The sequence below is a fragment of the Heterocephalus glaber genome, unplaced genomic scaffold (assembly GCF_053883595.1).
Source record: "Heterocephalus glaber isolate CG9 unplaced genomic scaffold, H.glaber_assembly_v1.0 deba00000071, whole genome shotgun sequence".
In the NCBI taxonomy this organism is placed as follows: Eukaryota; Metazoa; Chordata; class Mammalia; order Rodentia; family Bathyergidae; genus Heterocephalus; species Heterocephalus glaber.
In genome coordinates, this window is record NW_028258137.1 from 3,171,181 (window position 1) to 3,199,103 (window position 27,923).

Below are 27,923 nucleotides of genomic sequence, written 5' to 3' on the forward strand. Positions count from 1 at the left end.
GGTGCTGGGAGCAGGCTGCGGCTGGGTGTGCCCTGCAGGACCCATCACCTCCTAGAACAATACCACTTCCTGCTTCCCAAGGCCTAACTAGGTGCCGGGTGCCCAGAATTCTCATGGCTCCTCTATGGGAACCATTATGCCTGTTTCATAGATGGGAAAACTGAGTCCAGAGACAGTAAGCGGCTGCCCAAAGCCACACAGCAACCTTGGGAGAACACATCTGTAGCCTTTTTTGCCCACACAATCCCAACATGTAATTTTCACTTACAGGGAACAGCCAGGAGATTCTATTTCACACCCACTTTGAAGGACAGAATAAAATAAGTTGAAACAAAGTCAGAAGTCTGGTGACACTGAGTGTGGCCTGTGGAGTGGAGCCTCACAGGTGTCCTGCAGGGTGAGAGGTCAGCCGCTCCCGTTCTAGGGGGCAACATGGCAACTTCCAATAAAGGGCGAGACATGCTGGATCCAACCAGCCCACCCCGGGCATTGGAGGGGTCTCCAGTGAAGCACAGCACTAGAAGGGGTCACTGCGAAGCAGAAGTGGACGTCCTAGACCCCAGGGTAGGGAGGGAGGTGCCTGGCCTCCTGGCTGGTGGTCTCTGTGGAGGGGCTCTGTGCCCTAGGCAGGAGCCAGAGGCTGAGCCCGGGGTCTCAGGAGGGGCTGATTTTCCCTGAGAGCTTTGGCCCAAGCAAGGTGTGCAGGGCCAGGGTTCGCTGGAGCTCCCTCCATGGCAGGCTCACACCCTGCCCAGGCACCTTGGAGGCCCCTGACTCCTGATCCCAGTGGGCACCTCGGAGGCCTCCAACCACTGCCATGGCCAGGCTCACTCTGGCTTCCGTCTGGGATCCATGGTCCAGGGAAAGCTATTTAAGTTGTTCCCAGGCTGCTCAGATCCAGGGTCAGGACACCATGGTGGGGGGTGTGGAGAGAGGCCCCACTCTGCTCCCCCACTGGGGAGCTCCTGCAGTGGGGGGCTACCTGTTGGCCAGGGCGCAGGGCTCACGGGATTTGGGAGACTCCGCTCCGAGATGAGTCCCGTGGCCCGACTTTCTCTTGATTGACTGGAGGAAGGAATTCATCAAACCCCCTCCCCGGGGCCGGAGGAAAAGCAGCGATTATCTGTCAGGAAAAACCACCTGTGGTTTGCAGAGAGCCTCTGGGCCGAGCCGGGGCTGCGACGCGGGTCTGAGCCGGGCGAGAGGAGCGCGGCAGGATTCGGGGCGCCATCCGGAGCGGCGGGGCCTGCTCCACCCGCTGCACCTCCCGGGGCCGGGCGGCGGCAGACGGAGAGCGCCCCGGTGCCAGGAGCCTTCCCGTTACGCAGTTCCTGTCCCTTTAAATCCAAGCGCTGGGGAAGGGGGGCTGGGGCACCAGGGCCGGACCCCCGTTACCGGGCCGGCGGGGCGGGGCGGGGCGGGGCGGGGCGGGGGGCCGGGGGCCCGCGTGCGCGCGCCGGGGCGGGGCGAGGGCGCGCGCGGGGCCCTGGGCCGGGGCGAGCGCGCGCCCTCGCCACCCCGCGCTCCAGGCCCGGAGCGCAGCCGCCTCCCGCCGCCGCCGCCGCCGCCGCCGCCCCGGCCGCGCCATGGTGCAGCCGCGTCGGCCCCCTCCCGGGCCCCCGCCGCGCCCCGGCCCCGCCGCCGCCTCCGGGCGCCCGCAGCGCGGCAGCCGCAGGTGGGGGGCCGCGGGCCGGGGCTCGCGCTGAGCGGCGCCGCGGGCACCGTCGCTGCGCTCTGCCCCCCGCCCTCCGCCCGCGCCCGCCCCTCCCCCCGTCCCGGCTCCAGCGGGAGCGCGAGACGCCGGCCAGGCTCGCGGCGCCGCGGCGAGGCACACGCGCGCCCGTGGACTCGGCGCGGCCGGAGCGGCCGGAGCCCGCGCGGAGCTGCTCGCGTCCTCCGAGCTCCCGAGCGAGGGGCGGCCCGGGCGTCGCCAGCCCAGCACGACTCCGGCCCCCCGGGCGCCGCGTCCTTTTTCGCCGCCTGCGGGATTCGCGGACCGCGGTACATGCATGTCCACTGGGGGCAGGTTTAATTTCGACGATGGAGGGTCGTACTGCGGAGGCTGGGAGGACGGCAAGGCGCACGGCCATGGCGTCTGCACCGGCCCCAAGGGCCAAGGCGAATACACTGGCTCGTGGAGCCACGGCTTCGAGGTGCTGGGCGTCTACACCTGGCCGAGCGGCAACACGTACCAGGGCACCTGGGCGCAGGGCAAGCGCCACGGCATCGGCCTGGAGAGCAAGGGGAAGTGGGTGTACAAGGGCGAGTGGACACACGGATTCAAGGGGCGCTACGGGGTGCGGGAGTGCACAGGCAACGGGGCCAAGTACGAAGGCACCTGGAGCAACGGGCTGCAGGACGGCTACGGCACGGAGACCTACTCGGATGGAGGTGGGTGCCGCGGAGGAGGCCCTCCCCCTCGCGCCTCTGTTTATCTCGGAAGTTGAGCCTCTCAGGTTGGGCCGCGGGCGCCCGGCTTCTCCTGGGTGCCTGGGAGGCCTCAGCGGGCCCTGGCCACAGGTTGCCCGCGGCCTGGGTGGAGGGGACGGGGCTCTGGGCCATCGAGGGTGTGGGGGGCTCTCCAGCCGCCAGCCGGGTGCGGGCCGCGGCGCTGAGCCAGGCGGCCGCGCAGCGCCCGGAGCAGGCCAGAGACCTGCCGGAAAGGTCAGGCTGGGGCCTGGTCGCCCCCGGCAGCCACCACGGTGCAGGGGGCCGGAGAGGGGCCCTCCGCGGTGTTGGCCCCCTGGTGTCTTGGGGAGTCAGGCCCCAGCTCCAGTTCTTGTTTTCCTGCAGTGCTTAGGGCCTTGCTGATCCTGATCGCAGGCCAATGGAGAAGGACCACCTGAGAGCGCTGGAGGCGGGGATGCCAACCCCACCAAACAGAAAGGCAGTAAACTTCTGGGTGGTTGGACGCAGCTCCGCTGTCGAAGCAGGCTGCGGGAGGGAGGGAGGGAGGGAGGGAGGGACAGAGGGAAGGAGGGAGGCCCATCTGTTAGCAAGAGCCCAGGAATCTCGCCTTTCAGTGGCTGAATCATTTCACTGTTAGTTGAGGGAATTGCTCTGTGCCTTCATTCCGGGAGGCCACCACCCTGGGGGCAGAGTGGATGCTGGAAGCCAGTGAGCTGCCTGAAGATGGTTTCTGGGCAGGGGGCCTTGGCTGGCTTTGGAGCTGCCCTGCCGGGACTCTCCAGTTTCCACACACGGGCGCACTGGGCGCAGGCAGAGACCCCAGTCACCCCGCGCCCTCCCCCGCTCGGAGCGCTCCAGAGGTGGCTCCCAGCCTCCCTCCAGGCGGGCGGCTGGGTTATTTTTCAGGCATGGATGCCCGGGAGGGGAGTGAGGTGCAGCAATGACTGCTTCTGCTGGGAATAAATCCCCTGAGCATACGTGTGCTCTCTTGGCCTGCCTGCTGCCTCCCATCTCCCACAGAAGGCTCCAAGGCTCCGAGCAAGCGACTGCTCCCTGGCCACATCCAGGAGCAACGAGGGCTGGCAAGTAATTATTATTTTGGCTTATGCAACTGAAAGGCAGGTTCGTTATTACCCGAGGAGGAGGCGGAGTCTGGGCAGTTAATTATATAATGCTCCTGCCTGTCGACTCCGTGCCCAGCCCTGGTCCCAGGCGGCCCTTTCTGTGCTGTTGTTTTCCTGGAGCAGGGTGGAGAGCTTCTCTGACCCTGGGCCCTGTAGACTAAGAGGGAGCAGACAGCCCTCCCTCGGCTCCAGGCCTGGGCTGTGTGTGTGTGTGTGTGTGTGTGTGTGTGTGTGTGTGTGGGTGGGTGGTGGGTGTGGTGTGGCCCCACGTCCCACACGAAGGGCTGGAGAGGCAGCAGTTGTGGGTGGCAGCTGGGCACTCACAGCTGGGCTCCTCGGGAGCTGGGCAGCTATCACCTCCAGGGCTCCGGCTAGGCTGCCCTCAGAGCTGCCCCCCCAGGGGCTCCCGGCTGCCGTGGGGTCTGTGCAGGCCGGATGGGCTCTGTACCGGGGAAGGAGAGGGGCTCGGGCCTGCCTCCCCTCTGTGAAACTCCTGGAATGTGTGGGTGCCAGGCCACGCGCCGCCACCCCCCGCATCCAACTCCAGTGGCCTTGTCCTGCTTGATCCTGCCCGTTTCACAGGCCAGGTCCATGAGGCCAGGATCGTGTGAGCCCCGGCCCAGGGCTGCAGCTGAGGTGGCAGAGCCCCCATCTTTGGGACCACTCCTCCCGTCGGCACCCCACCTGCCCAGGAGGAGCCCAGTTTGTCTTTCTTCTTTGGGGAGGGTCATATCTCATCTCATTAGGCAGAGTGAGGTTTCGAGGCACCACGCTCCCCAGGCAGGATTGAGTCGACCCCTCTGGCCGGGGTCTCAGGCTGAGACTTCTGGGGCCACTTTCTGAACACAGCCCCCACGTCTCAATAGGAAGCCCGTGTGCCATGCACAGTGGGGTGCAACCAGTGCCAGAGCAGGATGGGGCCTCGACTCCTCCCCTCGTCCGATGGGCAGTGAGCGGAGCCCTCCTGAGGAAGCGCCCCAACTCCAGCCCAACTGCCTTTGTACAGGAGGTGGGAATGTGGGGCCGGAATCGGCAGAGCTCCCGAACTTCAGCCTGGATCTCAGTGCTGACTTGGGGAAACGGTGATTTTCATGAATAATGCACAAGCAGCAAATGTATTCTACATTTAGCTGGAATTGGTATGGAATCCATCTCAACTAGGGACACTTCTGCCAGCTCCTCCTCCAGCTTCCCCGCCCCCAGGCTGGCCGGCGCTGCTTTTGGTGTGAGCGCCCAGTCTGTATGGGGAGCCCCGGACCACAGTGGCAGGAGCACATGCTCCCTGAGTTACCTGCCTGGCCCAGAACCCTGGCCCTGCCAGCGCTCCACGGTGTGACCTTGGACAAGCTACTGAATCTCCCTGCGCTTCTGTTTCCTCATTTTAGAAAGGGCTGATGATCATGCTGTGAAGTGGCGAGGGTTAGCTGAGAATAGAGTATGTGGCTATACTGGGGATACAGTAGCATTTCTTATCACTTACTGCGATTTTTATTACTGCAGTTCACATGCAATGAATGTCACTTACCACGATCATTATGAGAACTGATGGCCGGGGTGACGGAGGTGATCATAGAGATGCTGAGTGGTGGTATTAGACGCTCCCGGGTGCCACGTGTGTGGCGAGTGTTTGCATGAATTGCAGCGTTTAACTCTTACACCTCCAGAGGGCTGAGTCCCCTCGTTTCCATTTCCCATCTGGGAAGTGGGGTCTTGGAGCAGATGGGCCTTGGGCAGAACCAGACTCACACTCAGGATGGGGACTCCAGAGCCACCTCTCTGGAAACTGGCTTGGCTGGAAGCACCCTGCTTCCTATTCTTCCATATCCACCCCTCCCTCTGGGACGCAGAACCAGAGGCAATGCACAGGTGCAGATGTGCAGGCCCCAGCGGCCTGGGGTTCGTTTCCCTCCTGTGTCACTGCGCTTTGCCCCACAGGTGAACATGTCCTCCCGGTGCTGTGGATACAGAGCCCCTTGGACCGAAAGTTACCCGCTCAGATAAGCCCTCCCACATCCCAAAAGGTATGAGTCATCTCACACCCTGGCCTCTCCCCTCCTGCGCGGTCCTGTTCACCAGCCCCGATTCCTCGGCCCACACAGATCACACACGCCCACAGCCGGGATCCAGCCCCACCCAGGCGCCTTCGCGCACATGCGCACTGCACCTGCCACCCGCAGACACTTTCCAGCCCGTCCCCCAAAACAACCACCCCAGTTTTGTTTGCTCCCCCACTGCCAAGTGCGCTGGGTCTCTGCCGTCCCTGTACGCGGGGAGTTCAGGTGACAGAGGCAGTAGCGTGCCTGGTTTTCATTTCAAACACACGTTCTCGCTGTTCACGCCCCTCATAAGAGAAACGAAACCTCTCACCCGTGGCAGCACCACTGGGGGTATTTTTGGTGCTGGGCTACGACTGTGTGGCAGAGACTTTACATCCCGATGTCCAGGTTGGGAGGAAGCAGGTGTTCATTTCAGAAGCAAGAAGTGAGCACAGCTACTGGAGATGAAGGTGTCCGGCCAGAGCCTCCCTTTCTGCCACTTGGGGGCCTCGGTCAGGAGAGGGGCTCAGCCCATGCTACCAGATGGGTTGGGCTTCCCACGGGGGCCGGACTTGAGCCAAGCAGGAGCCCCCGGAGTAGCGCGGAGAGGAGGCCTGGCTGAGCCCGGCCATCTTCTCTGAGGACAGGGATGGAGTGAGCAGGGCCCTGGGAAATGTGGTGGCCGAGGCGGGGAGAGGCACGGCTGCTGTTCGCCTTCAAGTCGTTCCTCTTCCTCAGTTTCCCCAGGTCTTCCCAACCGAATACAGGTAGCTGCCAGCTGTGCGCTGGCAACCTTGTCTGTGAGGCTCCGGTGACCTTAAATGACAGCTGTTTAGAATCGTGCGTGCTGGCAGAAGGGGTGTTGTCAGTTTCCCACAGCAGCGCCGCGGATCAGCCGCTCCCCAGCGTGCAGTCTCAGAGTGGAAGCCCCAAGCCGCTGCAGCCAGCGAGCGGCGCTGCGGGAGGAGCCGTGGCCTTCAGCACCACGGAGAGCGCCCGCCAGCTGGGCGTGGCTGGCCTCAGACCCCTGCCAGCCTCCCCTAGCAGCCACCGCTCGCTGCCCGGCCGGGCTCTTCCACGCTCGTGTGAGCAGTGTGCCCGGCTGACTCTGGGGGGGGGGCGTGGGCTCCGCACTCCCAGAAACACCGCCGCTCGGTGCTTGCCGGTTGTCAGTCTTTTCTGGAAAAGCAGAGCGCCTCGCAGGAGCCACGCCACCTCTTGGCCGCCCGAGGGAGCCGGTGAGGAGCTGGTGAGGAGCTGGTGGGAGCCGCTCCTGAGTGTAGCCTGCCCAGGCGCGGGTTCGGGTCCCAGGATGTCTGTGGCAGCCAACAGAAGGGCATTTTTGTCTCCCTTCGCTTTGCTTCGGCTGGTTTCATGGATCAATCAAGTAGACCAGCCCTGCCTAGCCCCTGGGCACAGGTAGCTATTCGGATTTAAATTTAAACTAATTAAAGTAAAGTTTAAGAAGTTAGTCGGGTGTGGTAGCGCACTTGGGAGGCTGAGGCAGGAGGGTGACTGAGAGTTTGAGGACAGCTTGGGGTAACGTAGTGAGATCGAGAGCCGCCTGAACTACAAAGCCCCGTGTGTGTGAACACAACAGCCCCACCACAGGAAGAAGCCAGCTCGGTGTTCCTAGCTGTGAGTGACGAGTGGCTGTCACATGACGGTGCAGGCACTTCCTGTTGTTTCTGGAGGGTCCTAGGACCACGAGGGCCTGGGGAGAAGCCCTCGTGCAGGAAGGGACATGTGCCTGTGCCAGCACTGCCGGGTGACCGGTGAGCAAGACAGTGCTGGTGCACAGTACTCCCCCGGAGGCGTGTGGAATGAATGAAGTGCGCAGGTGTGCAGCGCTGGGCGCCTTGTTCAGCGCCATCGCCTCAGCCTTGAGTGCAGACAGTTAAAGGGAAGCAACTGTCACAGGGCAGCCTGGTTTTAGAGCCCTCTCACGGGTGTGTGTGCATGTGCACGTTTGCACACTGCTGGGACTGAGTGCGGGGCCTCCCCCAGCTCACCCTCAGGCCCCTCTGTTTCATTTTGACACAGTGTCTTACTAGGTTGCTCAGGCTGAGATCGAACTTTTGCTCCTCCTGCGTCAGCCTCCTGAGTGGCTAGGATCACAGACGCGCCCTGCAGGGGCTTACCTGTCCCCGTTAGAGCTTCCTGACATGTTTTGTCGTTGTTTGGTTCCTTGTGAGAGACCCCCAGTATGTGACACAAGTAAGGCAGGTGGCGTGGAGTCGTGACGGGGAAGCCATGTGGGGCTGCCGAGTGTGCAGCATGCTTTGCAGCTTCTTGGGGACACCGGTGGCCTTCCGTCTGGCACACTCTTGCCACCTCTCTGCAGCTGCTCTTCCTGGGGTGGGGCATTTGGTCCCCCCAAGCACGTGTGGGCTCCTTCTGGCTGCAGGGACGGGGAAGCAGGGCCCAGGGAGGGCTCCCCGGTGCCAGTGCTGTGGGGCTGAGCGAGGGAACCGCTGACTGCTGTCGGGAGGCCAGCGGGACCTGGAGGGGTGAATCCCCTCCCACACTCTCCTCACAGCTGCCCTCCGCCACAGGCCCTCCCTCAGGCCGTTCCCGTATTTGAGCCAGCCGTGGACGGTAACCTCTGAAACCGTAACCCAAAATGAACCCCGTCTCCTTTAGTTCGTGGGTGTGCGATGTTTAAATTACTTGGGTGAGGATCAGAGCCACCCGGAAGGTGTATCCGACAGTTTCCATCTCTGCGTTTCTGGGCCCAGAATGTCACCCCGGCTTCCTACTGCTCTCAAGTTCTATGTGCTGCTGTTGCCGGTCCCGGGAACCCCGTTTTTAGACTCATGGCTCTGGCTAGCTCCTCCTCACTGGGCTGCACCTTAGCACCACTCCATGTGGCCACTGGAAGTGCATTCTCGGGGCCCCCAGACCCCGTGGCCAAAGACTACGTGTGCTCGGGTGCCCAGATGGTGCCTGTCAGGCAGCACTGTTGTCGTGCTCTGGTTTCCAGCAGGGCTGGCCCAGGAGTCTGGGTGCTGTGAAGAGGGCCTGACCGAGGTGCAGCCAGGCCTGGGACTCCTCAAGTCTCCAGGGAAGGTGATGCACAGCCTGGATGGGGGACCGCTTGCTGGGACCCCTCAAAGAGTGCCAGTCACTGGCTGTGCTGGGGTCTGTTCAGGGCTACCAAAACCAGACGTGTAGAGGGTGGTGTCCCCAACCTGCATTTGGTAAGAGCAGACGGGACCAAGAATTGCTGCTTTCGATAAAGTTCTCCTGGCTCCGGGCTCATGGCGGTGATACAGTGCTTGTTTAAAAAATGGAATTGAGGAGCTTTCAAGTGCAGCATGCGTGAGCCTGGGCCTCGGTGTCTGTGACTCCTCCACTCTCGTCAGATTTCAGGGCTGGGCCTAAATCCAGGATGGACTTAATGGTCTTTAGCTTCATCACACCTACAAAGCCCCTTTTCCCAGAGAAGGCCCCGGGTGTCAGGATGGGGACCTGGCTATTTGGGGACACTTTGGACCCGCCCAGGGCCTTACAGGTGTCAGGTAGCAGGTGCCAAAAGCTACGTGTGTGATGGCTACAAGTTCCAGGCCAGCCTGGGCTACACAGTGAGTTCAAGGCTGGCCTGAACTGCATAACAGTTCTGTCTCAAAAACAAAAACAAAAAATCAAACAAAAACAAACAGTGCTTTGAGCTGAGCCGTGCTGCTTGCTACAGCCAGATTTTAAGCCTCGCCATGTGGTGCTCTCGGGAGCCTCATGGAGCTTTTGGATCACTGGGCTGGGCCCCCAAAAGGGATTGGAGACCTGGTACCTTCCTCCTCTGCTTTTTACTTTCTGGTTTTGCTCCGCTGTGCTGAGCCGCTTAGCCCCACCCAAGGCAACAGCACCAACCCATCCTGGCCCAGAGCCCCCTGGCGCCCCAGGCGTGTACTGCAGTCATGGGCAGCCTGTACCACTCCCACTCCAGAGGAGCTGGAGGCTGGCCCGTTGCGTGGCCAGCTGAGGTCACGGCTGGTGGCCGCAGAGCTCCACTGGCTCCTGAGCATCCTCCTGCCATCTCCAGATGCCGGGTCCTCTCAGCCAGCCCCTTGCTTGGCAGATAAGGAGACTCAGGCTCAGAGAGGGGAGGAAGCTGCGGGTCTCTGGTGGGCCTTTGCCCAGCGTTTCATAAGCTTGTGGGTCTCCTCAGAAGAGCGCAGGTCCCTGCAGCCTTGCGATGCTTTGTGCGCATCTGGGGTTCAAGTCTCCCTGAGGCGCCACAGATTACCAGTCAAGACTCCCTTCTCCACGAGCACCTAAACCTTGCCTGGTGAGCAGAGGAACAGGTGGAGGATGCGGCCTCCAAGGTGGCACATCCGCACCCCTGACAGAGGCAGAGGTGGTGTCTCTGCCACCGCCAGGCACCGTGTGGACGGCGCTCCGTGTCTGGCCCTCCCGTACCCCAACCTGCCTCACATGCTGGGAGCTTTCCCCAGCCTAACATTGCTTCGTGGAGAAAGCAGAGTCCCTCTCACCGGTGGGAAACCGAGGCTCCAGCCCTGTGAGGGCTTGGCTTACCCCAGTTCCCGCCAGGACTGGCACACTCCATCCTGTTTCCGCCGCCCCCTGGCTGGTGTCCCCTCTGGGCTCGGGTGTGGAGCTCCCTGGCTTCCTGTGAGGACTCAGCTGGGGTGGCCGGGATGGTGAGCGCTCAGCTTTCACCCCCGGCATGGTGAGCACACAGTGGGTGCTCGGCACATGCCTGAGTGGCCCAGCCAAGACCACTGCCTGAGCTCCGAGCAGGGTGGGGTCAGGGTGTCCCATCGGGCTCCGCTTGCAGGTCTGGTCCACGGAGGCTGTGGCCAGCACAGAGCCACAGCGTGGGGAAGCGGGGCCCTGCAGGCATCGTACTGCATGCTGCTGGCTGGTCCCAGGAACAGCGATGATGAGCCCAGCCTGGCTTGGCTGCTGGCTCATGGTCCTTCCGGACACTGCTGGACTGCAGTGGCAGGGTGTGTGGGCCCTGGAGAAAGCCCTCTGCCTGTCTTGGGCCGCACAGAGCAAACCATCCCAGGGCAGGGCCTGTGGGCCGCACCCCCAGGGCACTGCAGTGGGAATGGTGGGCCACCATGACGGTGACCCTGCGGGGCCACAGGAGTGCACTGGACAGCGTCCCGTTAGCCTGGAGCCTGGGAGGGCCAAGGGGAGAGGATGTCCAGCACGCGGCGCTTGTCTGTCACCCCTTGTTGTCTTAGGCTGCCCTGTCCTGCGTGTCCACGTGGCAGTGGCCACAGTGCTCAGCATCTCTTTTAGGTCCACCCACCGCCCCATGGGCACTGCTGTCCACTGCAGGGCGGAAACTGAGGCTGAGAGGTCACAGGGCACCGGGGTCACCACAGCAGGCCTCCATATCCCCCACTGGGCACCTGGGCTGTTCCAGTGCCTCAGTCCTACCCTGCCTGCCTCAGTTTCCACCCGGAGATTTAGGGGCACTCATAGCACTGCGGACCAGAGCTGACCCCAGCAGCGCCCTCTCCTGCCTGCAGTGGGAACCAGCTGGACTCAAACTCCAGGCTGGGCTTAGTCCAGAGTCCCAAGAGAGGCCCTCTGTCTTCGGGTGCCCCAAGGAGGCAGCTCCGGGAGGGTGGGCAAAGGCAGCCGGGCAGACTGAGGGACTGAGGACCCCCAGGCCTTCTCTCAGCTCCCCCTGTGGAGGGCGAGCCGGGGCTGTGGAGAAGCAGTGTCCTCCTGGGCTGAGGGGTGACTGGCCTGTGGGTGGTGCAGGGCCCTGCCTCTGTCCCGCCCTGTCCTGGTCTGGAGCGACCTTGTCTCCCCACCCAGCCGGCTTCCTGCTTCCCTTCCCTCCGCCCTGGGCCTTCCAGGTGCTCAGCTTCTGCCTGGGGTCTGTGCCCTGAGGGCTCCTGGGAGTTGGCTGAGGGAAGTTTCTAGAAAGCCCAGCCATTCCCTGCTCCCCTCCCCCTATGGGTCTGAGGCCGGCTGCCTGGTGGCATCTGGGCTCCATGCTTGGGGACAGGCAGAGCCGGGTCAGGACAGGCACCTTGGGCTGCCACAAGGGCACGAATAGCCCTTCCTGCCTGTGTGACAGTGACCATGACAGGAAGGGCGAGGCAAGGGCTTCGTGTTGCAGGGATCTGGAGGGCTCCCCAAGAGCTGAGAGCTGAGGCCGGAAGGAGCAGTTGGGTGCGGGAGCCCCACAGGGCAAGCTCAGGGTCTCCTGAGGGCCTCGGTGGGCGGGACCTGGGCTGCCAAGATGGCGTGGCTGGTGGCCTCTGGGGATGCTGACGGATGGCCTGGCTGCACCGGGCTGGCCCTCCCCGGGCTCCTTCTGCTGGGCTGCCTTCTCCCCCATGTCCTCCATGGAGCGGGCGCTGTACCCTGGCATCTTTTCCCAGGCAGCAGGGCAGGGGTGGGGCATGGGCCCTGCTGGCCCTGACCTGCCCCTCTGATGTCCGGCAGCTGGGCGTGAAGTCTGTGAGGAGCTGCTGGCCAGGCAGGCCCCAGGGTAATGCTGTCCCGGAATGTTTGCCACCCTGGTCCGGTCTGGGTCATTTCCAGGGGCAGGAGACAGAATCGTGGGTCTGGCTGACGCCGCCTCAGTGTGGCACCGCCTATGTTCTCATTTGAAGAAAGCTGAGCTTCCAGCGGAGGCCAGCAGGACCGGACTTGGTCTTTCCCCTCCACAGGACTGCCCGTGGCCCTCTCTCCCCCTGCAGCTGCCACGTCCAACTCGGAGTCTCAAGCACCTGGGCCCCAGCCTCCCCATGACCGGGCCGCGTGCCACTCCGGCGGGTTTGGGGTGGCCTGCGCAGGCTACAGAACCAGCTGTGGGCTGTGGCCGCTATCGGGGCTGTGGCCGCCCCCCATGCAGTGTAGAGGAGGGGTTGGAGCTGCCCGGCCCAGGCCCCGTCATTTCCCTGGCTGCAGGCTGAGAAGGACCCCACTCACCTTGGGCCTTTTCCCAAAAAATAATCATGTCGGCCTGTAATCCACACACTGTGTGTATTCCTGTGCATTCACTGGGTCATGAAACCCATGACCAGATTTGGGACAGTCTGCCCCTCAGAAGGAAACCCTGTACCCAGGTATCATTTCCTGCTCCCTCCTTGCAAGCCTGCCCTGTCTCTGGACCTGCCTGGTCGGGACACTCCACATCAGTGACAGCAGGCAACATGTGGCCTTTCCTGGCTGGCGTCTGCCACTCATTGTGTTTTCAGGGTTTATCCACACTGTGGCATGTCTCAGGACTTCATTCCTTTTCATGGCTGAATAATATTTCACTCCAAGGATGGACATGTTTTGCTTATCCATTCGCCAGTGGGTGGACACGGGTTGTTTGTGTTTGGGCTGCTGTAATTAGTGCTGCTGTGAACTTTGTGTGAAAACCTTTCTCCTCTTTTGAGTTGTGCTCTCAGGGACCCTGATGATAAAGACCCCGATAAAGAAGCTAGGAATAGGGGCACATACCTGTGATCTCAAGTACTCAGGAGGCTGAGGCAGGAGGATAGCAAGTTCTGGCCCAGACTGGGTAACTTAGTGAGGACCTGTCTCAAAAAGGGCTGAGGGAGCTCAGTGGTAGAACACAGCCTATAATGGAGGCCCTGGGTCCCACCATCCCCAGCACCTCGAGGGAGGGAGGGAGGGACCCTTGGCCCACCCTGGGAGGTCAGGGCAGCAGAGAAGCGGTGGGGCGTCAGCAGGAACCGTGGGGCCACTGAGGACATCTGGGAGTCCCCGCTTCTGCAGCTTGCCCTGGGTATGCGCCAGTCAGCCCCACGGCGAGGTGTGGAGCGAGCCTCCACCAGGGACCAGGCGGGCCAGGCGTGGCCCTTCCTGCCGTGGCTGGTGTTGGTCCTCACATGTGTCCATCCCTGATCTCATCTGGTGGAGTGAGGACGGAGGTGCTGGTGCTGGTGGCTGCTCCCGGGCCTGCGCGGTGGCACCGGGGCGGATGCTCGTGGGCTCTGGAGCTCTCGGCCCGCCTCTTGTCGTCCTGCCTCCTCTGAGCACTGTCCAGCGCCCTGGCTGCTCTCTTGGTCTCTTCCTTCTGGCTCCCTCCCGGCCTCCTGGGCACGGGGGCTGGTGTCACTGCCAGTGTGCTGTGCATGGGACAGGGCTGTGCACAGGCGCTGGCCTCTCAGAGCCTTGATCTCTGCAGCAGGGAAGAAGTGCTGCCTCCACAGTGGGAATTTGCTGGTGGAAGTGTCTAAGGTAACATGGGCCCCAGCTTAAGGGAAAATAAGTCCTGGAAATAACAGTGCTTGGCGCTCAGGCAGGCCCCGGCCCCAACCCGTGCCCATTCCCCAGGACTATGACTCTGAGCCCCTTGGGGCCTGGCTGCTGCCTCTCCAAGGTTGCACATCTAGGACTTCCTTGGCTCATCATGGCCCTGCCCACAGCTTCCTGCTGTGACAGATGGAGATCTTCAGCCTCCAGACCCCTTCCCTAGCCATGCTGGCGTTGTCATAATCCTTTAAACCCATCACAGTGCTTCCATTGTTCTGACTATGCTAATATTGCTCACTGCCGAGCCACGCAGTATACCCTGTTCCTGCATTCTGTGCACAGTCTGAGTTAGTCATTGACTCACTTTTTAAATTGCATTGTTTTCTTTAAATTGTTGGTTAATTCTTTCTCCACCTTCCAAATGCCCAGCAAAACAACTTTTAATGCAGGTTTTCACTCAGACCGGCCAGATGCTCTACCTGAAGCACGCACAATTGAAAGTTTGTTTATTGATTGTCTTCCCAGTGCCCCCATTTTCCTATAAGTCCCCTTTCCTTTCATGTGTTTGATCTCCCCAGACCTTCCTCTTTCCTGGTTTTCTCCCTCATTTTGGTGGAGCACATCCTGCAGTAGCTTCCTGAGAAAGGTTGGGTGGAACATGAACTTTCTGTGGCTTCATTACCTGATTCATAAATTGGCATAGGATGTAGATTGAAAATCATTTTTGCTCAGAATCTGTGGTGCTAAGGGTGCATTTTCCCCCTGGGGACAGTTCTGGGTTTGTTGTTGCTGTTGTGACGTCATCTGCCATTCGGTCTCAGTCCGCCATGAACAGTCTGCTTTTCTTTCACCTTGAAGCATGTAAGTAAAACCTGCTCAGTAACGTTCTGAAACCATGCTGCCAGGTCTGGGTGTGGGCTCTTTCCTGTCCTGTGCAGCGTGTCTGTGGGCCCTTGGTTGGACACACACTCTCTTCGGCTCTGGGAGATGTTCCTGCTTTGCCTTTGGTCACCTTCATTGCTTTCTGGACTCTTGGTCCTTGGACTTGGGGCCTCCTGGCCTCCTGGATGAGCCCTTTCTTCTGTTTTTCCCTACATCTTTTTTATTTTTTTGAGACAGGGTCTCACTGTAGTTCAGGCTGGCCTGGAACTCATGGCCACCCTCCTGCCTCGGCCCCCCAATCCTACCTCTTATTCGTATTTTAGTTTCCAAAAGATTTTCTTAAACTCACCTTCACTCATTTACCATTTTTGTGGGGAAGGTACTGGAGATTGAACCTGGGCCCTCCACACTGAGCTACATCCCCAGCTCATTTTATTTTTCTGAGACAGTGTTTCGCTAAGTTGCTAAATTGTCCAGCCTGGGTTTGAACTTTCTATGCTCCTGCCTCAGCGCCCCCCCAGTTCTGGGATTACAGGTGTGCCTGTCCATTCCCAGCCACCAGAATTTTTATTTTAACCATCCTTGTGATTTCCAGTTATTTCCTTTTCTTTGACCTCTCCTTTTTAAAAGTTCATTTTATTTCCTTTTGGGGGATGCAGCATCTTACCTCCTGAGGATTTGGAGTCCAGATCCCTTGATGTCTTCTTCTACTATATATATATATTTTTTGTTGGTGTTGTTTGTTTGTTTGTTTTCCTGGTACCGAGGATTGAACTCAGGACCTTGCGCTTTCGAGGCAGGCGTGGCGCCGCTGAGCTACATCCCGGCTCACCACCTATATTTTCCATGGCAGTGCCAGTTCTCTCCTTCCTGTCTATTGTGTCTTGGTCTCCTCCCCCCTAGGCCGTATCCAAGTGTCTGGCGGCCCTTGGCTGTTCCCGCACTGAGAGGAGGCTCTGGCGGTTGGGCGGGGAGCAGAGGGTGTCCCCATGGGACAAACGCTGTAGCCCAACAGCCCTGCTTGGCGCTGCGTCACCACACTCCTCCTCCCAGGGATTTCCTGGCTCTGTTTCATCGCTCCCTGCGTCTTGCAGTGAGGGGGCTGTCTTCTTACTATTAATTAAAAATATACGCGCCTTTATAACATGTATACAGTATACTTATATACAGTTATGAATGTATTATGTATGTCATAGCTATATAAATTTCATACATTGTAAGCAATTAGATATAATTATAATATATAACATAATCTGAGACAGGTCTCACTGAGTAGCCCAGGCTGGGCTCCAACGTGCCATCCCCCTGCCTCAGCCTCCCAAGGAGCTGGGATCACAGGTGTGTGCGGCTGTGCCTCATTATTTTCATGTTCCCAACAATCTGGCTTTTTACCTTTTTTTCTTGGTTTGTTCTAACTTCTTGTCTATATGGTTACTTGGCTGGACATTGAGAATTCTACATTTGTTTCCTGAAATTCCACGGCGCTCGTGGCTTAAGGAGCAGGAGTCGGCCTTCCCCAGTTCCGGAGGCTGAGGTTGCAAACCGAGGTGCTGCAGACTGCTTCTCCAGCCCCCAGCCTTTGTGGCTGAGGGTGGCACTGCAGGTCCGTGTGGGAAGGAGTCCGGTGCGTGGGGCCGGGCCCACCCTGGTGGCTCACTTTGCCTAAACCACCTCTAACAGAGCCACTGTCCATGTGGCGGGGCCTCAGGGCTCCAGCTCAGCTCAGCTCAGCTCTGGCTCAGAAGGGCTTGTCAGTGACACTGTGGTGCTGGTGACAGTGCAGGGAGGGCATGGTCATTCTAGGAGCCTTTTCTGAGCACAGTTATCAAAAACCTTGAAAACCTTCCTTGTGAGCAAGCAGTTCCATTCTGGGAAGTTCCCCGAGGATGAGGTGAAGACTGTGTGTAAATATTAGCTATCAAAATGCGGAATGAGAGGCCAAGCATTTAAATCAGCAGCACAGTGTGGGCTTCATGTGTGCACAGCCCTGGGTTCAATCCCCAGCACCAAAAGTAATAACATAAAAACCAACACCTGAGCTAGGGCCGGGCAAGCCTGTAGTTCTGGTGAAGCTCATGCCCTGGGACCATCATGCAGCCATTAAGGAAGGAGAAGAGTGGAGAAGGTTCTGGAACCTGGCTGGAGGCTGTGCCTCTCGGGAGCTGGGGGCGGCCCGAGTGGGGACCATGCGAGCAGAGGCTGTCCTGACTCAGCCTGCAGCATGTGGAGTGGATGTGGGGTGCTGGTGGCCCCAAGACTGGGCACATGAGGCGCTATGGGGACTGAACCTGGGCTGGGCTGGCCCTGGTGGAGCGGGATGGGGGGGCAGGTGGGGTGAGGGTCTGGTGCACCAAGCCATGGGGGGATGAGGAGACGTTCCTGAGCTGGGGCCCGGGAGGTGAGGCTGATGGATCTTGGGGGCCGGAGCTGTGGCCCGTGTCACCGGGGTGGTCGGAGTGGTGGAGGCCTGTGCCCTGCCCACAGCACCCCTGATCCTGGTGGCTGTAGGGCTAGGAGTTTGTTCCGCTTCTGCAGTAGTGGAATGGGGTCAGAGAGGTCCTGAAACCTGCTTAACGTCACACACGAATGCGTGAGGCAAGAAACTATCCATCGGGCCTGGTTGTTTTTCCTTCTTATCTTATTGTGCTGTATACGAAGCATGATTGAAAAATTCTGGGTGTTTACACTTCAACAGTGTTTAAAAGACATGTGCCCCGAGTCCCCTCCAACTCCCCCCCTCGCTTGGAACGCGCTGCTCCCGTGGCTCTTTCACTTCCCGCAGCAGCTCCGGAGTCCTCTTCCCTGTGTTGAGTTGCTCTGTTTCACTGCCTCTCGGTCCATGTCTCCTTCACGGCCATGTTGAAAGCCAGAAGTCTCATGGTGCCAGACCCGGTGAATAGGGCAGAGAAGGGCACCATCCTGTGTTTACGAGCTGCCTTCCCGTTGGATGGCACGGCAGCAGCAGTCACCATGTTTTTGATTGCACCTTGTAATGACACAAAAGAGAACTCCAGAACTGCTTCAGAGAGTGGCAAGAGCAATGGGATCAGTGTGTTTGAAGCAAAGGGGAATGTCTTGAGGAGGATTCGTGGCAATGTGTCCGCTACTGTAATGCATTTTTTAAAAAACTTAAACATTCACCGTATTTTTCAATAATGCCATGTATAACCACAGTTTACCCCCTGCCCCCTTATTTTTTTTTTGGTACTGGGGATGGAACTCAAGTCCTTGGGCTTGCGAGGCAGGTGGCAGAACCACTGAGCTAAATCCCTGGGCCTCTCCTGCCCCTGTTTGAGATGAGATCTCACCTTGAAACTCCTGCACACAATTCTCCTGCCTTAGCCTCCTGAGTAGCTGGGAGTGTAGTTGCTGGCCATCGTGCCTGGCTTTCCAGCCACTTCTAAGTGTGCAGTTCAGTGACCCCAGGTGCGTTCTGCCCCTGTTGGGTGCAGCCCCTCCCCCGCTCCCAGCCCAGCCCCCTTCTGCGCTGTCTTGGTCCCGGGGATGCACAGGACTCAGCAGGACGTGGCCTTCGAGTCTGCACCTGGCTTCCCTCCCTGGGTGCTGTTGCCCAGCCGGGGTCAGCACCTCCCTCCTCTATGGTGATCAGTGCTGCCGTGGCGCACCCCGTGGTCCCTTGCCTGCTGGCAGGCACTCAGAGCTGCCCCGTGGTTCCCAGGGACACTGTGGCCATGACCAGGGGTTGGTTGGGGTCCCCGACTCCCCTGCCTGTGAATTTGCCCAGTGCCGATTCTAATGCCACAGCCCATTCCCCACGCTGTCCCCACCGAGAGGTCTTGAAGAGTCCTCTTGGATGCCTCCAGCAGTGAGGAGTTCACTACCTCTCCAGGCAGGCACTGCAAGGTGCAGGACACTGTGTGGATCACTCCAGGCTGATCCCCCACCTCTTGCCGGGCTCCCTAGTTGCCTGTTTGTTTGTTTTTGAGACAGGGTCTTGCTGTATAGTTCAGGCTGGCCTTGAACTCACAGTGATCCTCCTGCCTCAGCCTCCCGAGTAATGGAAGGGCCTTTGAAACAGCTCTTGGTAATAATAATTGTGGAACCGCTCCCGGGCCGCCTGAGTGTCACCCAGCTCGGAGGTGCTGCTGGACGCGGGCTTGTCCGGGAGCTCACCCTTTCCCCTTTGTCTCCCCAGGGACGTACCAGGGCCAATGGGTCGGCGGCATGCGCCAGGGCTACGGCGTGCGGCAGAGTGTGCCCTACGGCATGGCGGCGGTCATCCGCTCGCCCCTGAGGACGTCCATCAACTCCCTGCGCAGCGAGCACACCAACGGCTCTGCCCTGCACCCGGACGCCTCCCCGGCGGGGGCCGGCAGCCCGGCCGTGTCTCGCGGTGGCTTCGTGCTGGTGGCGCACAGCGACTCGGAGATCCTGAAGAGCAAGAAGAAGGGGTTGTTCCGGCGCTCGCTGCTGAGCGGGCTGAAGCTGCGCAAGTCGGAGTCCAAGAGCAGCCTGGCGAGCCAGCGCAGCAAGCAGAGCTCCTTCCGCAGCGAGGCGGGCATGAGCACCGTCAGCTCCACGGCCAGCGACGTCCACTCCACCATCAGCCTGGGTGAGGCGGAGGCCGAGCTGGCCGTCATCGAGGATGACATCGACGCCACCACCACGGAGACCTACGTGGGCGAGTGGAAGAACGACAAGCGCTCGGGCTTCGGCGTGAGCCAGCGCTCCGACGGGCTCAAGTACGAGGGCGAGTGGGCCGGCAACCGGCGGCACGGCTACGGCTGCATGACCTTCCCCGACGGCACCAAGGAGGAGGGCAAGTACAAGCAGAACGTCCTCGTGAGCGGCAAGCGCAAGAACCTCATCCCGCTGCGCGCCAGCAAGATCCGCGAGAAGGTGGACCGTGCGGTGGAGACCGCCGAGCGGGCCGCCACCATCGCCAGGCAGAAGGCCGAGATCGCGGCTTCCAGGTAGGAGCCCGGGGTGGCCCTCTCCGCTCCGGTTGCTGTCCCCGGAGGCCTCGCAAGTGCTTCTCAAGCTGGTTCCCATGGAGTGCTGGGCTTCCTCGGGTGCCCGTGGGCTGGGGTGGGCCGGGCCATGGAGCCCACAGCCTCTCCTCCAGCAGGGCGGCACCTGCCGTGTGTCTAAGGAGCTTAATGGGAACTGTGGGCAGACACGGAGGGTGGCTGCTGTGTTGGTAGGAGGTGTGGCGCAGCCATCGGGTGGAGGAGAGGTGTTCAGAAGCTGCCTGGCCGACCGAGGCTCCCTGGGTCCCAGCGGGGCAGACCTGCTGCAGGCACCGCCCCAGGGCTGGCACAAGACTTGGTGCTTTGGGCCAGCAGCTGCCTGGTATGGGGTTTGGGCACTGAATTTGGGGTTCAGAGGGGCCCTGGCCTCTAAGGACCAGGTCCCGAGGGGTCCTGGGTTCTGTGGGGATTTCCAGGCAGCTCTAGATGTTGGTGGGGCTGAGGCCCGGGTGGGCCGTGGGAGAGAGTGGAGTGTTGGTCCAGGGTCAGTGGCACGGGGGCCTGGCAGCCTTGTTGGGCTTCAGGTGTTCAGAGAGGCCCAGCCTTTCTCCCGGCTGTGCTGTCCTGGGCAGGTCAACCTGCATCTGCCCTGCTCTTCCTGGAGCAGCTCTGTTGGGCTGGAGAGCTTCCAGGAAGGTCAGCCTCTGCACCAGCTCAGACCTCGGCCTGCGTCTCAGCGGCCTTTGATCCCAGTGGAGAGCAAAGGCGGCGGCCATGGTTTGTGGGCAGTGCAAATGTCCATGCTGGGGCTGCTCAGGGTCAGATGGGAGTGAGCTCACTCCAGGCAGCCGCAGGAGCCCAGAATCCCCACCTCAGTGCTGAAGCCCCAAATCATGCTGTCCCCTCCTCCTTCCCAGAAACGGGCGGTGCGTGCGAGTACAGTACTCACCTGGTATTTTGGGAACAAATTCGGTTCAGCAGTTATTTTTAATGCCGTAGATGTAATGCTTGCTTCATATGGGGAAGTTAGAAAGCAAGGACAGCAGTGGCCTGTGTCGTCCAGGGTCACACGGTGCCGGCCGTCCTTCCTTCTGTTTCCTTTAGCTTTCTTGCCTCTGTGCTCTGGGATGTGATGGGTGAGGAGTGAGCCAGGGCTGTGGGTACCTGAGACAGCTCTGCAGTGGAGCAGGCAGGGCCAGCATAGGGCAGCTGGGGAGGTGCTGGCGGCACGGCCACCTTTGTCCTGCGGTCAGGTGTGTGCCGAGCCTGCAGAGGTGGCGGCGTGCAGGCGGCACCTCCTCCGGGTCCCTGGGTCTTTGCAGCTGCAGGACCCTGGGTGCGGGTCATGGCTGTTGTCAGCTTGGGCATGGCACGCCCTGGGCAGGTGCCCATGGCCACTGTGGCTAACTGATGCTGAGCAGCCCTCCGGAGAGACTCCGACTGTCTGCCTGCATGGAGGGGGAGCCATGGGGGTAGTCATGGGGCCCCAGACACCAAGGAGGGTGGCACCCGGGCAGGCCCAAGGCTGGTGGCAGGGCTTTGCTTGCCCACTTTGGGGCCCTTCTGCCCCAGCCTGGACTCTGAGGTTCCTTCTCACAAAGTTAGGGGGAGGGGGCTGGCATTTCATTGCGGCCTTTAAACAGCGTTCTCTGGGGAGGGGGAGACTTGGTGCATGGAGCCTGGGCTGCAGCCTGCTCTGGCCCCTACTGCAGCTTGAGCCCCTGCCCTGTGCCAGTCCTGAAAGCTGGGCCAAGGGGATTTGTGCCCTGACAAACGGGAGGATGGTGTGTGTGTGTTCCCAGGGCTGGATGGAGCCTAGGTCCTCATACTTACTAGGCGGGTGTTCGACCTCTATGCTACATCCCCAGACTTTTATTTTTCATTTTAAAATTTGGACACAGGTCTTGCTTCAGTTGCCCAGGCGGGCCTCAGACTTGGAATCCTCCAGCTTCAGCCTCCCCAGTAGCTGGGATCATGGGTGTGCACCACACGACTGGCTGCTATTTTTGTTTTTAAAATATCATTTCCCACTAAATTTATAAACCCTAGTTAAGCAATAACCCTGTGCCACGTTGAGCTGTCCACCTCCTTAGATGTAATTAGATTTTTAGACTTTTATCAAACCCTGCTTAGCCTTTGTCAGAGCTTTTGTTGAGCCTTTCTCTGTGGGTTCCCTTGCTTGTGGTCAACTGTGGTCTGAAAATATATGGCAAACTCTAGAAATAAACAGTTCCCAAATTTTAAGTTGGGCACCGTTCTGAATAGCCTGGTGAAATCCGACGTCCTCCTCGTCTGTGCTGTCAGCTGTCCCGTTGCTGGGACAAAACACCCAAGGCCCCAGCCTAAAGGAGGAGAGGTTCACGGGGCTCATGGTTTTAGGGGTTCAGTCCATGGTCAGCTGCTCCAGAAACCTCATGGTGGAAGAGTGTGAGGGAGCAAAGCCACTCACTGCATGGTATGGCTGAAAGAAAGGGAAAGAGCCCAAGGAGAAGGGGCCAGGGACGAGACATGGGCCCCAAGGTGACACCCCACGATGACCAGGTACAAAGTGTGCTGTACTGATCCTCTAGCTGGATGCCTCAATCCTGTCAGGTGACAATCAGCATTCCCTGTCCCTGGGTGTCCACGCTGTCTGCACCACCACTCACTGGCTGCTGAGCAGAGGGACTGTTGTGATGTGCAGACCTTGTGGCTGGTTGCAGTGTGGCAAGGCACATCTCCCTGCATGGGTGGATAGAGGCCCCTGTCGGGATCTGTGGATGTGTCACCTGCGTGGAGGAAGGGACCGTGCAGATGTGACTGGGATGGTGGAGGGGGGTGGTTCTGGACCATCTGGGCCAGCCTGTGTCCTCCAGAGGTCCTCGTCGGAGGGGGGCAAGAGGTCAGAGCCGGTTGTGATGCAGGAAGATGAGGTTGGAGCGAGGCACTCTGGGGATGGGGAAAGGGGCCCAGAGCCCAGGAACCTGGAAAGGCTGAGGGAACAGATCCCTCCCGGAGCCCCGGAAAGAGCCGCCCCTGCCCACACCCCAGTTTCAGCCCTGAAGGCCCACTTTGGACTCTAGGAGAACAGCAGGCGTTGTCTCAGGAACATTTTGTTTGTTTGTTTGTTTTGGACCAGGGATCGAACTTGGGACCTTGCGCTTGCGAAGCAGGCGGCAGAACCACTGAGCTAAATCCCTGGCCCAGTTGTCTCAGGGCACCTCGTTCATGGGATGTTCTTTGGGCAGCTGCAGGACCCTCGCAGGCTGCGCACCGGGGCAAGGACAGTAATCTCCTGATTCCCTGCCGTAGGGCCTGCCCCCCTGTTCCTGCTGGACCGGGCTGCTCACAGCAGTGCCCTGGCCAGAGGGGCTGGGCTCCCTCTTGCAGCTTCCTGCCCTGCGGGAGGCTGGCCATGTGCTAGCAGAGCCCTTCTGGCCGGTGACGGCCATCTGTCCCCGCATGGACCTCGCTCTGTGAAAGGAAGCCGTGAGGGAGAGCCCGGGAAAGGAGTGGCCAGGCTCAGGGGCACAGGGTGGGTGCTGCGGGGCTCAGGGCCTGGCCGCCTCTGCTGCACCCTCAGGCCTCTGGGCTCCATCTGGCCCGATGATCTGGGAAATCTTGACCTTGGGCCCGAGTCTGGTGACTTCCGTGGTGCGTCCTGGGGTGGCAGATGGCAGGGCCAACCCTGCACACCTCCTGGCCCCCCCATGCCATGCAGGTCAGGAAGTGCAGCCTGAGGAGTGTAGCTGTGGGGCTGCCTCTCCTTCCCTGCTCCTGTGGGCTATGTGCTTGTCAGACAGGAGCATGGGGCCTCTGACTCATCCCACAGCTTCCACTGGGCCCGGAAAGGCACCGTATTGTAGTCAGGGTTTGCAGGGAATAGATTTAGTACAGGACACATAATTTACAGGATTATTTTATAACACTCACCCAAAAAGTCAAATGCAGAGGAGCACAAGAGATCTGTGCACACACTAGAGACCCGAAGAATCCAGCCCGGGGCCTGGATCCCACAGCAGTGTCCCACACAAGTCCAGCGGAAGGCCTAGAGCCCAGGGCAGTGGCCCACAAGTCCGGCTAGAGGCCCAGAGCCCAGGGCGACGCCTCACGCGAGTCCCTATTGAGGGTCTGCCCTGGGGAGGCCCCAAGGCCAGTGGTGGACCCTAGAAAGTGCGCTGGTGGGGTGAAGGGTCTGTGGCACCAGGCTGAGGGATCTGCACTGGAGCCAGGAAGTGACGCTCATGGTGAAGACCAGAGCTCCCCTGAGGAGAACAGCAGCCACTCCAGGCCACGGTGAGGACCCGAGCTCCTCTGAAGATGAGAACAGCCGAGTTCGCCTCAGGAAAACCAGCTGCCCAAGCTTCTCCAGGACTATCAACAGCACACGATCTTCCCCTCCAGGTCTCCTCTTATGCTGTTGGCAGCAACCCTCCACGCCCAGAGCCACACTGACCCGGTTCAGCCGGGTGGGCGTTCCAAGATGACCGGTAGTTAACCCATCACACACGGCAAGAGGCACTGGGCATCGGAGCCAACCCCGAGCCAGCCATGTCCCAGGGGGCCCTGGGCCTTCCCTCTTCACAAGAGCAGCCATTGCCGCTGGAAAGGTGGCAGGAATGAGCCCCGCAGGGTCTTGGTGACTGGACCCAAGGTTTGGTGGCTGCCAGACATCCCTTCCTCCAAATGTCCCCTCTGCCCGCTGTTCGTCCGTCTTTGGAGAAGTGGCAGTGGCTCTGCTGTCCACCAGCTCTGGGGCCGAGCAGGAGCAACACCCTGGCCCTGTGTCCGCCTTGTGGAGTGGGCTCCCTGCCAGCCTCCCCACCACCGGCACTGAATTGAGGCAAACAGGGACTCAGCAGCCCCCTGCACAGGCTCCGGATGCCTGTCCTCCGTCAGCTTCTCCTGCCGCTACTGCTTCTTTAGGCTCCTTGGCTTGTGGCTACATTGCTCCGGGCTCGGCCTTTGTTTCTCTTTTATTTTCTCTGTCTGTCTGTCTCTCTTCCTTCAGTGGTGGGGATGGAACCAGGGCCTGGCGCGTCCTCGGGAAGTGCGTGCCTCTGAGCCGTGCTGCGGTCTCTTTTCTACGAGGCCACCAGTTCGTCCAGCCTGGCCTCACCTTACCCACCTGCAAAGACCCTGTCCACAAAGGCCCCTCGTGGACCTCATGGCTGTGGTGATGTGTGGGACCCTCCAGCCACTGGGCCTCACCTGCTGCCCCTTGCCTGTGTCCTCAGCTCGTGCCCAGAGCCTGGGACCACCGGTCCCTTTCCTGGTGTTTGCTGACTGTGACACCTCCAGGAAGCTCCGCCTGCATGAGGGAGGGCCTGTTGTGGCTGTGTCCTGGAGCGTCCCAAAGCCTCTCACATCAGAGGTGGGCTTTTCACAGGTGGCTGGATCTAGAGTGTGTGACACTGGGATTGATTCACGGGCAATGCTAGGACCAAGGGCACTGGGATTAAGGTGTGTGTCAGTTACTTTTCTCTCCTTGCTGAGACAAAATATCTGGCACCCAACGTTAAAGGAGGAAAGGTTTATTCAGCTTTGAGTTTGTAGACATTTCAGTCCATAGTTGGCTGGCTCCAAGGCAGGGTGGATGGCAGTGAGATCACAGAGGAGAAACGACATGGCGAACGTGCATGAGGTAGCAGAAGCAGCACGGGACCTTGACTGTCTTCCTGCCCCTTTTTCCCTATTCAGACTACTTAGGGCGGGCAGCACTCACACCCCTACCCCAGTGCCCTCAGGCCTGGCGCCACCAAGCTTGAGGCTGTGGGGATATCGAAACACAAAAGCATGGCAGCGTGTGAGTCAGGGCTGCAGGCCCAGTGTGGCCGACTCGCCTGCAGCCAGAGTGAGGCTCAGTCCCCGCTGTCTGTGAGGGCCTGGGGAAGCGCACAGGCCTGCCTGCCTCCCGGTGGCTGGCTCACTGCTTCCCTCCTTGCTGCCTCGGAGTTGGACCATGGCACAGACTCTAGTCGCTCCCCTGCCAGGCTGTCACATGCCTCTCCTGGGGAAATCCATCCCCCTACTTAAGCCTTTCATGGGCTCCAGTTGCCCCAGGAAGAAGCACCTGCTCTTCCAGTGAGTGCAGGACTCGGGCCTGGTGCTGCCCCCCGCTGAGCAGGAGCGTGGTCTCCGAGGTCACACCTGTCCCGGGCGGGGGCTCTTGGCTGGTGGGCAAGGCACCGATGTTGGCAGGAGAAGCAACCATCGCCGAAGTCTGTTGCTCAGGGGTAGCGCCGCCGTCTCTGAAGACGAGCATCTGCCCCAGCATGGTGAACAGACTAAGAAACAGTTGAGAATATGAATCCATGTTTCCTTTTGCACCATTTCGTCCCCTGGGGACATTCAGTGAAGGCCACAGCTGGCCCGCTGTACAGACCCACAGGCTCTCTGGGGACCTGCCAGCATCCAGGCCCCTCGGAGCCCACCGGCCCAGCCCCGCACACCCTGCTCCCGAGCTCGGGGTCTCTGCTTCTTCACAGATGTAGCTTTGCTGGGCTTTTGTTGGGGTCCCGCCTTTGACGAGATACCCCAGTGTTGTCCCCAACAGCATTTTCCCCACAAGCCCTGTGAGGTGTTTTCTTTGCTAGTTTTTTTTTTTTCGGTCTTGGGTATTGAACCCAGGGCTTTTGTCCTGAGCTACATCCCCAGTACTTTTTTTTTTTTTGGTACTGGGGATTGAACTCGGGACCTTGGGTTTGTGAGGCAGGCGGCGGAACCACTGAGCTAAATCCCCACCCCCCCAGCACTTTTTAAAATCTTTTACTTTGAGACAGGGTCTCACTAAGTTACCTCGGCCGGGCTGAAACTGTGATCCTTCTGCCTTAGCATCCCAGAGCTCTAGGGTTACAGGAGTGAGCCACTGTGCTCTACTCCTGTGGTTTTGATTGTACGATTTTGCCTGTGCGGTGAATTCTAGGAAGGCAGATATTGGACAGGAATGGCTGAGAAATACACACCGGATTATTTAGGTGGACAAAATAGTAGTCCTGGGGCTGGGGTGCAGCCTGGGGGGAGAGCACTTCCCTGCAAGCACGAGGCCCTGGATCTGACCCCAGCACCACACACACACACACACACACACACACACACACACACCATCCTCAGGGGACCTGAACTCTGCCCACCACCCCTCGGTGGGTGTGGGAGGGAGCAGCCGAGGTGGCAGCCGGGACCTTGGGAGCACAGGCTCGGCCTCCTGTCTGCTGCATCCTCCCAGGAACCCCGTACTGAGCAAAGCTTGCCAGAGCTGCACACTGCCCCAGGCCTCAGGAGAGCTCTTTAGGCTTGGATAAGGGCAGTAACCTTGTTGGGAAAAATAAGGCCTGGGGAAGAGAAGATGGTCTCCCTGTTCACGTGTTGTCTCCTGCTGTCTCTGGTTCTGTGGGGACTTCGGGACCGCCTCTGCGTGCTGGGCAGGTGTGTGGTCAGAGAATTTGGGTGCAGGGACTTTTAACCCATTGTCACCACCTTGCCCTCCACGGGAGGGACCTTTGTGCCCTTCTGCGGCTCACGCTGGCGCCCAGGCCATGGCGATGGCACAGTGGGGCACCTCAAGCCCGCCTGGCCCTGTCAGCTGGTTGTAAGCTCTGCCCCGGCCGCCCCTGCTTGGTGTCCTCTGCCCCGTGCCCCTGGGAGGCCGGGGCTGGGGTGTGGGGCTGGCTGGTCCCTGCCTTGTTGCAGGCCGGGGCTGCATCCTCACCCCGCCCCTGGTGTGTGAACTCGGTGCTGGCCCTGGTGATCCAGGGTGTGGAGGCCCCGTGGGCACGAAGTGGTCCTGGAAGCCGGGGTGCGAGGTCGGGGGACACGGGGGCGGGGCTCACCCAGCCTGCGCCCTGCCTGAGCCTGGCCCCCCTGAGCGTCCCCCAGGCCAGGCCTTGGTCCTCCACACCCACGTGGCCTTCCCTGCGGAGGCTCGCTTGGCAAGGGGCTGCTCCTCACTCAGCACCACCCTCGCCGGGGAGCACCTTCCACAACGCACAGTGGCATCCACCGAGACCCGGGGAACCACGGAGGGGGCAGTGTCGCCAGAGCTGCACTCACCGAGCACAACTGTCCCCGCCGCACTGCGAGGAGGGCAGGGTCATCCTGCTACCCTGGAGGCGCAGCCCATCCCTCTCCCTCTGTCTCTGTGTCGCAAATCTCCTACCTCTCGTAAGGACAGGGACACGGGTGGATAATCTAGGTGATCGCATCCTTCCCTCAGTCACATCCATGAGGACCCTTGTTCCAGCTAGGTGTGGTGGCGCACACCTGTTATCGGAGCACATGGGAGGCTGAGGCAGGAGGATCACAGTTTGAGACCAGCCTGGGGTACATAGCGAGACCCTGTCTCAAAGCAAACAAAGACCCTA

At 60.3% G+C, this 27,923-nt stretch overlaps 1 protein-coding gene across 3 annotated transcripts in view; it reads left to right on the plus strand.

Moving 5' to 3' along the window:
* Positions 1 to 1,849: 1,849 nt before the first annotated feature.
* The window catches only part of Jph3 (junctophilin 3), a 49,967-nt gene continuing 23,893 nt past the window's right edge, over positions 1,850 to 27,923 (plus strand). Inside the window, exons 1-2 of one of the 3 annotated variants that reach the window (XM_004842763.3) lie at positions 1,850 to 2,391; positions 18,810 to 19,587. In XM_004842763.3, the coding sequence (XP_004842820.2) occupies positions 2,010 to 2,391; positions 18,810 to 19,587 (1,160 nt within the window). In that variant the 5' untranslated portion in view covers positions 1,850 to 2,009. Of the gene's footprint in view, positions 2,392 to 5,468; positions 5,555 to 18,809; positions 19,588 to 27,923 lie in introns of those variants that run through there. The other 2 variants (XR_015447386.1, XM_087201211.1) reach the window with 2 other exon arrangements.